Below are 15,173 nucleotides of genomic sequence, written 5' to 3'. Positions count from 1 at the left end.
CATAATCAAATAAATCCCACCTCAGTGAAGCACGGTGGTGGTGCAATGATGTAGAGCTGCCCCTTAGACTGGTTCTGTAATTAATTGAATTGAATTAATATTACAGCTATCATCAACATATAATTCTGCTGTCATAAGCTTTAGAATTCATTGGGAAGGGCTTCATGGGGCAGATGGACATTGAACTGAGGCATACAGCGAAAGCACAAATACACAATGCTTTTGTAATATTATTTCGAATTAAAATAATCTTAACTAAAACGAAGGAAACTTTGAAGCAACTTCAAAATAAAACCTGTTCAAAACAAGACAAACACAAGGCAAAGTACACAAAAAAGAGAACAATTATAAATCAGAAACAAGAAATTGAAAGGAAAAAATATCTATTAGTATGATTTTTATCCTCTAATAATAAAAAGCACGTATAAAGCGAAGTTTTGGTTATGAACGGGTTGAAATTGCAAATGTAAGTCTCCACATAAAAAGAACATTTTGGTTTTTAAATTTCCTATTGCAGCTGAAATGCTGTGACTGTCCATCAGTAACCACTAGACGGCAGTATTTTGTTATGGCTGAGATGAAGTTTGTCCTAAACCGACACTGTAGTTACGCAGGCGCAGTACAGAAAAGATGGCGGCCGCTCTGGCTCGGAGGTTGTCCGGTATGTGACCAGTTTGACATTTATCATACAAGATTTTACTTTATCCTCATGTGAAGGCCAGCTGTTTATCACTTAACATAAATTATGTTCTGTTTGTACTCTCAGGGCTGCTCAGACCGCTGTGTGTGTCTGCACATAGCAGCACAACGAGGATCAGCAGTCACTTCTCTACCGTGGTTCGAGCTCCGCGGCTCTGCAGCGTCACCACACCGACTTTCAGTGCTGCTGTGCCTGCTGCACTCAGTCTGACACCCCGCTGTATCCTCCAGAGGTGAACACAAACATACTTTTTTTTTTTTATCTAAAAAAAATTTTTTTTAGCGTGTCTCTGCTAAATTACAACATGTAATAATAATAATAACAATAATAATGTAAGTCTGAAAATAACCAAATATTTTCCTTGAATACTGAAAATAAATAAATAATAAAAATGCAACAAAAATAGTCCAAATCTATATATTCTGTTAGGAATAGTTGCACTGCCGTCTTCAATAAATATATACAAATATTATGTGACAAATATAATGATTAATAATAATCTAAAGGGGTCGAGTCAACATTGTCCCAGTTTTGCAGTCACGTGAGACACATCCGCTGAAACATTGTATAAATTCATTTAATTCTATATTTTTTGGTCGATCATTTCAATTTTACAACGTTTACTATGATGTTTTTTTTAGTTGTTTTTAATTGAATCATGAAGATCACACTAAGCTGCCCCCTGTATCAAAAAGGTCTACATTTTATCCAAACTGCACTTATGAAGAACATTATTGACTCCAGGCTTAGTAATAAAACTGGTTTGGCTTAGGTTATTACATGCCATATACAGCAGCAGTTTTTAAATGTTTTTTGATATTGATAACAAAAATCTGCTTTGTCATTCTATACACAATTCCTTCTGCCTATTTAGGACAAAGGCAGGATACAGCCCAGTCTTCAGATTCACATGCAACTCAAATACGAGTGATTACCCCACCAAAATGAATATGACCATTATTTGTTGTTCAAATCAATCCAAGCTCGTCACAAAATATAAAACCAACAATTCCACATGAACAAGCAGTTCCATGACTTGCACAGCATACAATAACAGCTCATGCACTCTAGCCTCGTAAACCCAGTTAACATTGACTTCTGTAAAACTCTGAGCACTTATATTAGGTTGAATAAGAATCTCCTGGGTTGTTACGTAATTATTGGCCTCTCTCACCTATGCAGAGTAACAGCACTCGTCCCCAGCCTGAACCTGCAGCCCAGCAGAAGTCTGACGTACTTCAGCCTGAGGAAGGGGAAGAGGAAGAGTGTCAAGTCAGTGCCTGAGAGGTTCATGAGGCTGCACTGTGGCCTTTGGATTAGACGCAAGGTGTGCACAATTTACACCAAACGATCAACTTCCGTCTTTGTTTTATGTTAGATTTCAACTCTATGACTTTTGTGTGTGAACAGGCTGGTTATAAGAAGAAACTGTGGAAGAAGTCGGCTGCCAGAAGAAGGCGCCTGAGGGAAATTGTTTTTTGCAACAAAACCCAGAGCAGGCTTTTGGATAAAATGACCGCTCCTTTCTGGAAAAGGAGAAACTGGTATCTGGATGATCCGTACCTCAAGTATCACGATCGGGTCAACCTTAAACCCTAACCTACGGATTCCATTGATTATGTCATGTAATGATGTTTAATAAAGCCCTGTATCTACATTTGTTTGTTTATCAGCAACAGAACAGTACACACTCAAACACATCAGACAAGTTTTAATACACATTTAATGGATGTAAAATGATTTAACAGCTATTGATCAGCCTTTATGCCACCACAAATCTGCATTCTGTTTTTGACATTCTGGCCTGCCAGAAGCATAACATAAAAGGTAATAAGCTCATCAGTTCTTTATTGTAAAATTAAGTCAACAAAAGCCTTTGAAACATTAAGACATATCTGTATTTGTGTGTGAAGAAAACAAAAGTAACCCAAGAACTGTTTACCAGCAAAAGAAGAAATAGAGCTTCACACTAAATCACCGACGTATTAAAACATTCATACAAATGAGGAACAAACATGCAAAGATAAGTTTAATAATCAATGCGCTAATTTGTAATGTCATGTCACTGAAACATGGTTCCACTGGTTTCTTTAGACATTTTATTCACAGCGCATCTACTGAAACAAAAGGACATTTCATGTGCGTAATAAATGTACAACGTCAGTGTGAATGAGGTGTATGTATGCACAGTTGTTGTACCTGAGAAGATTTTTTTCAAATTCAAACTGAAAACCACAAGGAAATGACGATACGATGAGAAAAACTCACTCCATTAGTCAAGAGAATTAAATGTACGGTACTTTACGCTGCACTGCACAGAAGTGTTGAACAGTGATTTCTATAAGTCACAGTAACATAAATCAATAAAGTAACTCTTGTCACCTTGAAATGCAACATTTTTAAAAATAAAAGTCCGAACAGTAGATTGTCAAAAAACAAGAAGGGAAATCCAGTCTGCCTTGTCTTACATGCATGCTTAAACTTTTCACACATTTATTTCTGAAGAAACAAACAGTAAAAATGTTGCAATGTTTAACCTATTTGTTATTTTTTTAAAGTGTCTACTTTAGAGTATTATTGGTAGTTTGAAACAGTGCAAAAATGACCTTAGAGGCGAAATTACCACATTTAGGACACGACAGTCCAAGTAAACTTTTTCCTTAAGGCTTTAAGAGAGCGGTATAAAACAGAATAACCTCTGTCGAAGCAGAACAAGCTGTCTTATGATTAAATATCCGGAGGATAAAGTCTATAATTTCCCAGTGCAAAAAAAAAAAAAAAAACTCCCTCTTCTTATAGCACACACTGCCTAATGTAAAGATCAGTCACAGCACATTCTGTTCCAACAATAGCAGATTAATGACTAGGAAGACCCCGCGTGCTGCTGTTATTCTCCTAAAACAATGAAATTACGATGATGAAGTGCACACAAACTGTACAGAGTATGTTCAACAACCATAAAATGTCCTTCACTTGCTTGTCCTATACAGTCCCCTCCAAATTATTGGAACGGCAAGGTCAATTCCTTTGTCTTTGTTGTATACTGAAGACATTTCGGTTTCAGATCAAAACATGAATATGAGACAAAAGTTCAGAATTCCAAAAGTATTGGAACAGATAACATTAAATTAACTAAGTGAATAACATTTATTATTTGGTGGCATAACCCTTACTTGCAATAACTGCATCAAGCCTGTGACCCATTGACTTCACCAGACTGTTGCATTCTTCGTTTGAAATGCTTTTCCAGGACTTTACTGCAGCCTCTTTCACTTCTTGTTTGTTTCTGGGTGTTTCTTTATTCAGTCTCCTCTTCAGGAGGTAAAATTCATGCTCTATTGGGTTAATGACTGACTTGGCTAGCCTAAGACCTTCCACTTTTTCCCCCTGATGAAGTCCTTTGCTGTGTTGGCAGTGTGTTTTAGGGCATTGTCTTGTTGCACGATGAAGCTTCTCCCAATTAGTTTGGATGTATTTTTCTGTAAATTTCCAGACAAAATGGTTTTGTAGACTTCAGAATTAATTCTGCTGCTACCATCATGAGTTACATCATTAAATGGACTTGGTAAATGAACTTGATTTTATATAGCGCTTTATCACCACACTGAAGCAGTCTCAAAGCGCTTTACATATCAGCTCATTCACCCAACTCTCACATTCACACACCAGTGGGACAGGCCTGCCATGCAAGGCGCTGTGACGTCACTGACTGTTGTCTTTGGGTGTTTCTTCACAGCTCTCATGATGTTTCTGTCATCAACTGCTGTTGATACCCTTGGCCATCCTGTTTGATGGTTTGCTTTTCTCCCATAGATATAGAAGCTCTCTGGTCTTCATATTTGCTTAACAGCAAATGCAGTTTTCACAGGTGAAACCCAAAACCAAAAACAATAACCATTTAATGTTTAAACAATCAAGCTAAAAAAGGTAACGCCTGAGCAACTAGAAACACCCATCAGTCACATGTTCCAATACTTTTGCTCACTTGAAAAGTTGGAGGGTTCAAACAAAAAGTGCTCTGTCCTGATTAGTTTAACACATCTGGATGTAAATACCATGGAATAAAAGCTGGAATTCTGAACTTTGGTCTCATATTCATGTTTGGATCTGAAACCCAAATGTCTTCAGTATAGAACAAAAACAAAGGAATTGACCTTGCTGTTCCAATACTTTTGGAGGGGACTGTATATCAGTGTCACAAAACCTGGTGTATGTATATATAAGAGAGGCTTCATCGTAGGTCACTTTGGTAACATCCTAATCCAAAGCATGGCTGCTTCAGTCGTCTGTAGCTTTTGGCCATTCCGTGTTTTTACTTCTTGCAGCAAAAGGCAGCTGGAGGAGCATGAAGAACAGTTTCACATGGCTTCATTGTTTGAAGTTAAAGCACTCCTGGATCTTGTGAAAGGCCTTAAGACTCTACGAGGAGGCTGCAAACAAAGGGGGAGGCAGAGTTTAGTTAACACAAGATACAGAACACAGGGCGCTGCCATGGCAACAGAACACAACAAGAACACAATGTGTCGGTGTCATAAAACACTCCTACTTGACCTTTGTGAGAATACAAGAAGAAAATCAAAACACTAATTACAGTATTTCCTTATGACTCTTCCTTACATAAGAGAAAAGTCAATAATTTAATCTATAGGATTAGAAAACACAACCCAACTGTCTCAAATTATTATTTTTTTAAAACATTTTTATTAACTACACTTTCACACCAGACTGAAGCTGGACCAAGAAACATGCACACACACAATCAGGTTGACAAAAACCAAGACTAAAATGTAGTATTCTGAACTAATTCAATCCAATAGAGTCGAGTACAATAAAAGGAATTCTGTCAACTGAAATTATAAATAACTAAGAGTAAATTACATTTTCCATCAAAGGACTACATTTGATAGATGCTGCAGACCTCTGATTTTTTTATTACTCTAACAAGATAGTGTTTTTTTTTTTTACCATTCCTTCAGTAGTTACAATTATCAGTGCAAATGTGCAGTACAATAAATAAAGATATATTCATCATTTAAAACGTCTCCTCACATAAATAGCTTGTTTTTTAATGTAATTAAAAAAATGTAACAAAACCCAAAATGTAATAACTGGTCAATGATATAACAAGATGCTGAGCCCAAAACTACTACACTCTACAATGAAGTAATAAGCCCTTTAATCCATAAATCATTGACTCACTCTATGAAAAATATTTGCCCTGCCCCATAACATAATAAATGCAAAAAGCTTTTACATTTTGGGCTCAGCATCTTGTTACATTAATGACCATTTGTAACATTTTGGGTTTTATTACTTTTTTTTTTTTAAACTAGATTTCAGGGCACAGCACTTTTGTTACACTATTGACCAGTTATTGCATGTCAGGTTTTATTACTTTTTTTTAAAATAACAATCCAGGTCTTGTTACATTTCGGGTTGTTCCTACATATCAGGCTCTAACACAATTGTTTACTGCACAGTTTTCAATGCACTTCATACTAATTTTAGATGTCACTTTAAGAAAAACAAAACATTCTTTTATTTTCTTAATGTGTACAATAATGTAACAATTATGATACCAAAATCTAAATATGATGCATTTTTTGATAAGTCGCAGCAGTTATTTAACTTCTCTGTTTGTGTGAACAAAAAAAATAAAAAAGTAGAAAGAAAGAAGTATGTGAACACAAAAATAATTTGTATTATATAACGACATCTAGAAATATTCCTTTGTTTATTCCAGACAAAGATTTCACACAAGCATACAAAGCAACATTTATTCACTGGAACACAACCTACGGGTTGTGTTCCCCTTATATCAGTAACGCTGATATTTGTAGATCCCATGCTGTCTCTACAAACAGGAAATCCACAGCAAACGCACAGAATATTCCTCTAAAGTTGGAAAAACATTCAACTCAATCCGTGCAGGAATCTCATTACCATTCCGACCCAAAGGTAAAGGTACTGAACCGGGAGGATGTGTTTAGCCATGCTATGCAGCAGATGAGTGAATGGGTGAGTAAACGGTTGCTCTCCAGGGCCAGTTAGAGTCAGGCAGAGCAGCTGAGCAGCCGTGCACGTGGCTGAGGCTGCATGTGTACCTCTGGTGCCTTCCTCTTAATCAGTCTCAGCTGAGGAGAGCTGGATGCTGTCTGACTCTCATTCCCTACCTCTTCAGGCCGCTCTGGAGTCGTCGGACTGGGAGGTGGAGAAGGGGTGGAGCATGGGGTGGATGAAGGTGTCATGGAGGAGGGTGTAATGGGTGTGGGCTCTGACTCGGGCTGTTTGGGGTCCCACCGCTCCAACCCCAACACGTCATACTCTATGTCAAAATCCTGCCCTGTACCATGAAAAACCATCAGACTGTGGCAGAAATAGTGCAAAAAGTCATGTTCATGGGATTAAAAAAAACTCAAAATTACCTGATGTTTATGTCACAATGCACTAAAATCCCAAGATTACAGTCAGACCACATCATTAGTGCTTTAATTTTGCATTATTTTGGCTTTCTTAAAAAAAATGTAGATTTACAAATATTGACATTATTATCCTTTGTTAGTACTTAACATTTGTTCTAACTCTGCTCTTATACTGTGTTGCTGCTTATGTGAATTTCCCCTCTGGTGAATATAAAGTTGTAATCTATTCTATAATTGTGCAACAATTGGTGATTTTGAATTAAAAGTAAATAAAACAAGCGCTGAGAAAAGGTCAAACGGAGCTTTTCTGTCATAAATTTGCAACAATTATCAATTCCCAGCATGAAATCTGCATGTTATCCCTAAGCATTGCATTTTTTTCCTCCAAGTATTCTGGTTTCCTCTCACGGTCCAAACTTTGGTTTCCTTCCTTCAGCTGAAGTAGGAACCTGTGACACTGAACAGCTGAGTCAGCGTTTAGCTGGTGGATCGGATCAATTGCCATAAGCTATTGGCCTAAACTAAATTAGCTATAAATAAGTTCATCTATGTGTTTGAACAGAAGTGTAGTGATGGCACTGGCTTCACACAAAATTAATAAAACTAAGCAATTCTATCACGTTATGGTGTAGTGAAACATAATTACCACTGACTGTAGGTAACAATGTACTGTATATAAACATACAGTACAATGGGTGCAATTTAACAGACTAATGTCTGCAATACTCTCCCAAGCTCCCAATTTGGCATGCAGGAGGAAGTAAAAATGATGGGAAAAACATGACTGTGTGTTAATCACCAAATGATTCAGTTGTAAATATCTCACTCCCTCCAAATACAGAAATTCAATGAAATTGCACATTTGCTCGCATCATTTTAAATTTCAAATGGTAAGGTTTGTAATTGTAATTTCAAAAGTACTCTACATCTTTCCAGCATCCAACAATTTTTCTCAAATTATTCTCTAATATTTCCCCAAATTAGATAACAATTGGTCACAAAATCAAGGAAATTTAAGATCCTGCGGGGACTGAAATCTGTCATTTATTGCTCGTTTTACCACCTATAATCTGCGGCCCACTTGAGATTAAAACTAGTCCGTAAACTAAAATGAGTTTGACACCCCTGCTCTAAAATAATGACTGTCAGAAAAGTACGGCTGTGGATGAAAAATAATGATGTGTCAGTGAGAAAAAGAGCAGGTTGGACCCTGCGCGACCTCAACTGCTCTGAACAAGAAGACGACCTTAGGTTTCAGGAAATCATAAAACAAAACAATAGGTGGAGCTTAAACAAGCCCAGGCAGGAAGGCAGATATTGACATCATAATCTGTCTTTTTTTAAAGAAAAACATGGACTGCTGTGGCCTTACACCAAAGTCATGTGCTCATGAACCCGCACCACATTAGGAAAATACATTTTGTCATGCACATCGATGACATATCTTCTACTTTTACTGCTGGTTTACGTTTCCTCACCCTTGTGGCTCTCTGATTTGCTGCGCATCATGGTCCTGGTTCGATGCTGCGTCGCTGCAGACTGAGGGCTGCTGTTCGCCTGGTCAGACTGGTATGAAGACAGATCCTGCATGCTGAAGCTTCTCAGTCTGTCAGACAGGACACCTTGGCCCTAAACCAGGAAACACCAGGTTTGCATTTTAGTTGCAGCTATGACGAGGTGTCTTGTCTATATTAGATGTTAGATATTCCTTTAAATCATGTGTGTCAAACTCAAGGCCCGGGGGCCGAATGCGGCTCTTTAGAGCATCTAATTAATCTAATTATTAGTATAAGAGAACCAGAAAACGTGAAATTTTGTGTAAATGACCAAATAATCCAGTTGTAGATATCTCAAATTTACCATTTTAATGAAACTCTGCAATATTTTTAGGGGCTTGCAGTTTTTTTTTTGTTTATATCACATGAATGCAGTCATTTTTAATTGCAAATTGTGAAAAGAACTAACAAACCTTGCAATTTCTCACAAAAAATTCCTCTGAATTACCTAAAACTTGTTTACAAAATTAGCTTGTTTAAAGGTGGACCTTCGGATGGCAGAGTGCCATCCCGCAGGGGTTTGAGCAGACTTATTGATAATCAAAAATAATTACATTTTGGAAAATACTTCGTGGTTTTGTCAAGTCAAGCCTGAAGTCATCAAATTTGTGACTTCAGTCCAAGTGATGCAACTCTAGTCCACACCTCTGCTGAGCAGGTGATTAATAGAGTGAATTCAAATCTGAGAAGAGCTTTCACTTTAAAATCAAACATTCATCAGTCATCATTGTGTTGAAACCCCCCCCCCAAACTACAAGGTTGATTCCACCTAAAATGACTGCCCAGTATAGCTCAAAGCCAGCATAAATCAAGCGTACAGAGTCGGCATTACCTTTGCTGCAGCCATGACGGCCGCTGTAGCTGCAACGTTGAGGCCTTTCCTTCCATAGTGCACCAGCGTATCGTAACTTTTGTCCTTTGCTTGGCAGATGTATTCATCAATGTCCTGGAACCAAAATCACATGAACACGATCAATTGGCTTCCGTGAATTTTGACCTAAAACCCAATAACCTGTGAACTTTTCCCGTCCACTGTCCAGCAGACACATTTTTGGAACAGAAAAGTGAGTTAGTGAATTAGCACAAAGTCACTCTTGTTCTCAACAAACCAAGCCAAACTGTATTAGCAACATGAATATTTCACCTGAGCCTTTTGCTTTTTGGTTTCTAACAAGGTTGGGATCAATTTCGTTTTTCAATTATAATTACCTCTTCAATTATCCATGGTCAATTACAATTACAGCAACTGGCATTTTTTTCCCCCCAACTACAACTTAATTGACAATGATAAATTGTCCCTGAAAGTAAACGGCTTAAGTTGAATTACAATTAATCACAATTACTGAGCCTTTAATAAATAATCCTATAAAACGTGACCTTCCTCTTTTGTTAGCGCTTTCTGTTAGCATCTATATGATAACGGGACAGTTTTAATCCATGTCTTAAATCATCTAATATGTTTTTCATCTCCTTGTTACCTTGTTAGGCTTCCTTATTAATGAATATATTGGTATTAATGTTTATGGTGTGGGCGTTTGAGCCTTTTTTCGGTCAGTATAGCCCTAGATATTTTGTTTTTTAATGGTGAAATAATCCTCAAGAGAACAGACATCTTAACTTGATCTGAAACATAGTTCAATAATTGTTAATTACGTGTGTGTAATCCATAGAACTGTAACATGGTTCCCCAGTTTTGCATTTAAATTGAAATTGACAGTTTTTATTGAGTGTTCATGCCAATTAAAATTACAAATTCAATTGTCTAAACTCACTTACAATTACAACAGCAACAGATTTTTTTTCCAATTATGATTACAATTACCTCATAATTTCAAGTAATGTAAAATATTATTAATTGCATGATTACAATTATAATCGACCCCAACCCTGGTTTCTAACATAGGAGCGATAAAAGGCAGATACGTCAACGAGAAAGGGCTTTCACCTTTTCTTTTGAGGAAAGCGTGGGATGAACAAACTTCCTGTATAAGACACTGGAGCCCTTAGTGTAGGGAGAGAGCAGCCACACCACAAAGGCTATCTTCAGCTCATAGTAGAAAGGAACCCTGCAGTGAAGAACGTAGAAACATAACGATATGGAACAGATGTTTGAAGTGTCCGTGACTAATATGTTGCATAAGCGTACATTATGAACAGTCCATATTAAATGTATAAATGTCTGAAGGCACTTACCAACAAAGAAACATATCCGTGAATACTTCCACTGTGGTGAAAAGAGCAAATATTATCCAGTACATCATCCATTTCACCTGCAGCAGGGTCAAAGACGAGGAAAAAGAGTTATTGTGGTAGCTGCACATGTCAATAATATTTTTAAAAAGTAAACCGACATTGTACTTACATATTCTCTTACATCTTTCGATTTGACAGCTTTATAAGACGAGTATGCAGGATACAGTGTACCGAACACAAGTCTGTAAAGAAAGGAAATATGAGAGTCACCTCATGTTTTAACAGCTAAACAAATCCAGGAGGCAAATTTCTTCTGGTCCATATCTGGCCCAGTGGGTCCACACTTGACATGTTCATCAGGCCCACATTCCACATGTTTGCCAAAACCTGACCACAACCAAGCCATCACAATGCCATATGTCAGCTAAGGACAAACCAAATAGATATGGTACCTTATATACAGTATGGGCCACTTTTGGCTCACATCCAGATTAGTCGACACTAACTTGCCATAATCCACCCAAAACTGGCACAAATAGGTTTCAAGATAACTAGCCCACATTTGCAGCATCATATGTGGGCCAATTTTGGCTCACATCTATTTTGTATGGTCCAGAGGAATGCCAAAAGTGCAAGATGGGGCCCACATTCATATGCTATCTGGGAAAAGTTATAGAACTGATAGTTTGTCCTACACTTGATTTACATAATAAATAAGCATCAGTATCGGCAGTTAACTGGATCAGAGATCCTGATCATGGAACCATGGACATTCACACTTTTTTAAAAACTTGTTTCAATCCACATTAATAACCATACTACAGCAGCCAACATAACTAAGTCAAGTTTCATAAATATCAGTCAATTACGAATCGAGTATTTCCTTTTTTTAATTTCGTCAATGATAAGAGATAGGAATTTTTTTGGAGATTTCAAACTGATAGAATCAGTGTATTGATTTTTTATGGAATCTTTCATGGTGTAAAGTCTATCTTTGGCCAAGTACTTTTGACATAATCCTGCTAACAGACAAATAATATTACCTACTTGGCAGAGAAAAGGAAAAATCTCTTAATTTTTGAGTGATTAAAAATGCCTTTGTTTATAGTTCCTTGATATAAAATTATAATTTTAAATGACCTGTACTACTGGATGAAGATATCAGGTCAGCCATTTTTAAGAAAACTAATGTAACCTCCACTTGTTTACAACTAAATGACTACCTACTGATATCCAAAGCTATACTCAAATATAATTTACTTCATGATTAATGTTTTCCATGTAATTTCTAATCTGTACTTGGTCTAGATTAGTCTCCTGGACATTAGATTGGATAGATTCAATTCAATTCAATTGTATTTATATACTGCAAATTAGATCTGGAGAATTGTGATGCCTATACAACATTTTCCATACTTTTACAAAGTTTACCTCATCTGGAAATACCATAAACATATGAATGTCTAAATATGTCTGAGTGTGTTGTAAAGACAATTCAGAAACAAACTATCACAGTTTCCATTAGCGAGAACTGAATTGTTGATATCTACAATTCACAGTGTATAACTTTGTCAAAATGTAATTATTGATAGATTGATATTTGTTCTTGGCTGTCTTCAAACATATGATACAATACAAAGAATAAACATTCATTTTAACAACAAAAAATGAAATGGGCTGATGCAGCAACTGCTTATCGGAGCCCGTCTGATATCTACAATTACAAGTACCACTACTTGTTATTAAAAGAAATTGCCATATAGTGCACATTTTCTTAGAGTGTGTTCCCTGATGGCTGATATGACGCTCTGCCACATTGCAGAACAACTTTCAAAAAGGTTTGGGAAAAACAACAGGTGGATTTGATCTGTTTGCCTTTCCTCCAAATTCCTTATATTTGATTGCAAAAGAGCATTTCTGGGATGTACAGCACATACAAGTCCAATCTCTAGATATCTCACTTTAATTTTGTTACGTCTTTTAGAGGCATTGGTTGTGGAGATATTTGAGTGGCCATGTCTGCATGTGTGGCCTTCTTTTCCTTTTCACTTCTATTTGTATGCACACACCTGTGCTACATGTGGGCTGCCTGTCTCTGGGACAGGGACGGACCAAGTAGTAGTATATATCCAACCAAGGGACAGCTGTGAAAGCTCCCTGATCGAGTTACTGACCCACATCATGTTGCAGCCCCACTAAAGTATGACACTAGCACAGATTAGAAACACAAGGACACATGGCCATCAGCTGTGGGTCGATTACACCTTCACTGCAGGAGGATGGATCCAGATTCACCAACAAGTCCAAGATCCTATAAGAGCCATTTAAGAAGGCAGCTTAGACTCTCCAAAGTAACAGGATCCTTTGATCTAAATTTGATTGACTCACTATTTTAAGCTTGCGGCCTCCTTTTGGTGGACTTCATACCTTCTATAATGGCGCTGATTAACACTTTGTTCAGGTAAAAATAGCTGGAACCTACTGTTCCAGTGCTGCGTAATTTGAATAAGGGGTGAGAAAAAGCATTAAACGCTCTTGCAACATGCACAGCTATTGCACTGAAATGTGAGAGGCCTGACCCACCCCATATGTTTTGTTTTTTTCTAATGTGGGACATCAACAATACCAGTCCTGCTGTTCTCTCGTTAACCATTAAGAAACGCTGTTGCTTTTTCATAATGTAAAAACCAACAGTCATATTATGACTCATATATATATATATATATATATATATATATATATATATATATATATATATATATATATATATATATATATATATATATACACACACACACACACATTTTGTTCAGTCTTGTTCAGTCTATCACGTCATTTATTTGTCTGACAAAATCACATTTATTTAAATAAATAAATATCCAGTTGATACACACAAAGAGTGGCTGCTGAGCTGACAACAGGCTCATAAACGTCAGTGGGGGGACATGCAGGCCCAGCTCAGCGTTTCTCCCGAGGAGACAAAGTGCAATCCAGTATATTATGAGCGGTTTTCAGTCAAAAATTAATAACCCTACACCTGCACATAATGTGACACCCGAATGCGGCGGCTGTGGAGGCGCGTCTCCGGCGCACAAACCGGAGACCCGATTAATTCAATGGCGATGCCGCGGCACAGACTGAAAAGATTAAATTAAATGAATAAATGACTTACACTACAAGTCTGGAGATGATCCAGGAGACCATTGCACTGGAGAGAGGCCACAGGACACACTGCGAGCAGGGCGGAGTTTCCTCCAGATGACACGAGCGTCCCAACGGCTGCGTCCGGACGCACGCACGGACGCACGCAGGAGGCAACGCTATGTCAACAAGAGCCGCGGATGGACGCCGCTGTCTGTAGGTGGCAGTGTTGGCTTATAGACCAGTGTGAGTAGACGTCACCAGGCGTTCTGATACATTAATATGAAGGTAGACTTGTGTATTTATTATTTAATCCAAGCAAATTAATACATCAAAAGAATATTTAAAAAAAAAAAAAACTTTAACAAAAATAAATAAATTCCATCAAAAATAAATATTTTCGATCAAAGAAACTAGTGTTCAAATGCCCAAAATATTGAATTTGAACATTTTTTCACTTTTTCCTTTTTTTTCTTGATTGAAGAAAAGTTTTCATTTATTTATTGAGGTCATTTTTGTATTTGGACCATATTATGGGTTGTGCATTTGTCTATTATTCAATTAAAAAAAAAAAAAAAAAACATTTCTATCAAAAAGAAATTTTTTCAATCAGTGTTTGAATTTTTTTTTTGAGGTCCAAAAAATAGTGTCAGAACACTTCTATTTGATTGAAGTGAAAAAAGTTTTGCAGCTTTTATACATGTTTCATTTACACAACAATTTATGTTTTTTTTTTTTTTTTGTCACTTTTGCTTTTGTGGGCTGAATTCGAGGATCCAAAGGGCCAGATTTGGCACTTGGGCCTTGAGTTTAACACTTTTTATAGACATCATCACTCCACTGTACAGGCATTCTAATACCCATTGAAAAAAAAGAGCCATCTCTGTGGAAAGCTATAGGATTTCACCATCTCACCATGATGTCAATATTAATATTATTTATTAATAATTATTACAAGTGGAAGAAGGTGCCACTATTCATTCTTAAACAAATGGCTCCAACTGATTTCCTCCAGTTTGGAATGTGTTAGATCTCTAAAATTTAAAAGACATGACAATACCTGCACTATTACAGCCACAACACACTGGCTTTGTCAAAGTCTTAAGTCCACAAAATGAAGCTAAAGAAAAGGAACCCGGTTTGGTTACAGTTCAACAACAA

General features: G+C 37.1%; 2 protein-coding genes across 3 annotated transcripts; one reads left to right on the top strand and one right to left on the bottom strand.

The window, feature by feature from the left end:
* The first annotated feature begins 606 nt into the window (after positions 1-606).
* Positions 607-2,357, top strand: mrpl35 (mitochondrial ribosomal protein L35). Its single transcript, XM_028438023.1, has 4 exons — positions 607-661; positions 767-932; positions 1,883-2,027; positions 2,111-2,357. The coding sequence occupies exons 1-4, from the start codon at positions 631-633 to the stop codon at positions 2,297-2,299; spliced, it is 531 nt and encodes a 176-aa protein (XP_028293824.1). The 5' UTR covers positions 607-630; the 3' UTR covers positions 2,300-2,357.
* Positions 2,358-4,415: 2,058 nt separating this feature from the next.
* On the bottom strand, positions 4,416-14,168 carry reep1 (receptor accessory protein 1). 2 transcript variants are annotated; one of them, XM_028437398.1, is made up of 8 exons: positions 14,044-14,168; positions 11,041-11,113; positions 10,872-10,948; positions 10,624-10,744; positions 9,511-9,624; positions 8,601-8,751; positions 6,805-7,043; positions 4,416-5,130 (listed from the first exon to the last, which is right to left on the bottom strand). In XM_028437398.1, the coding sequence occupies exons 1-8, from the start codon at positions 14,073-14,075 to the stop codon at positions 5,059-5,061; spliced, it is 879 nt and encodes a 292-aa protein (XP_028293199.1). In that variant the 5' UTR covers positions 14,076-14,168; the 3' UTR covers positions 4,416-5,058. The 2 variants fall into 2 exon arrangements, with proteins under 2 accessions (XP_028293199.1, XP_028293200.1); XM_028437399.1 differs by having other exon boundaries at positions 6,874-7,043.
* Positions 14,169-15,173: the final 1,005 nt, after the last annotated feature.

The sequence above is a fragment of the Gouania willdenowi genome, chromosome 22 (assembly GCF_900634775.1).
Source record: "Gouania willdenowi chromosome 22, fGouWil2.1, whole genome shotgun sequence".
Lineage (NCBI taxonomy): Eukaryota > Metazoa > Chordata > Actinopteri > Blenniiformes > Gobiesocidae > Gouania > Gouania willdenowi.
Note: the sequence above shows the minus strand (reverse complement) of the source record. Positions and strands in the feature narration are given on the sequence as shown.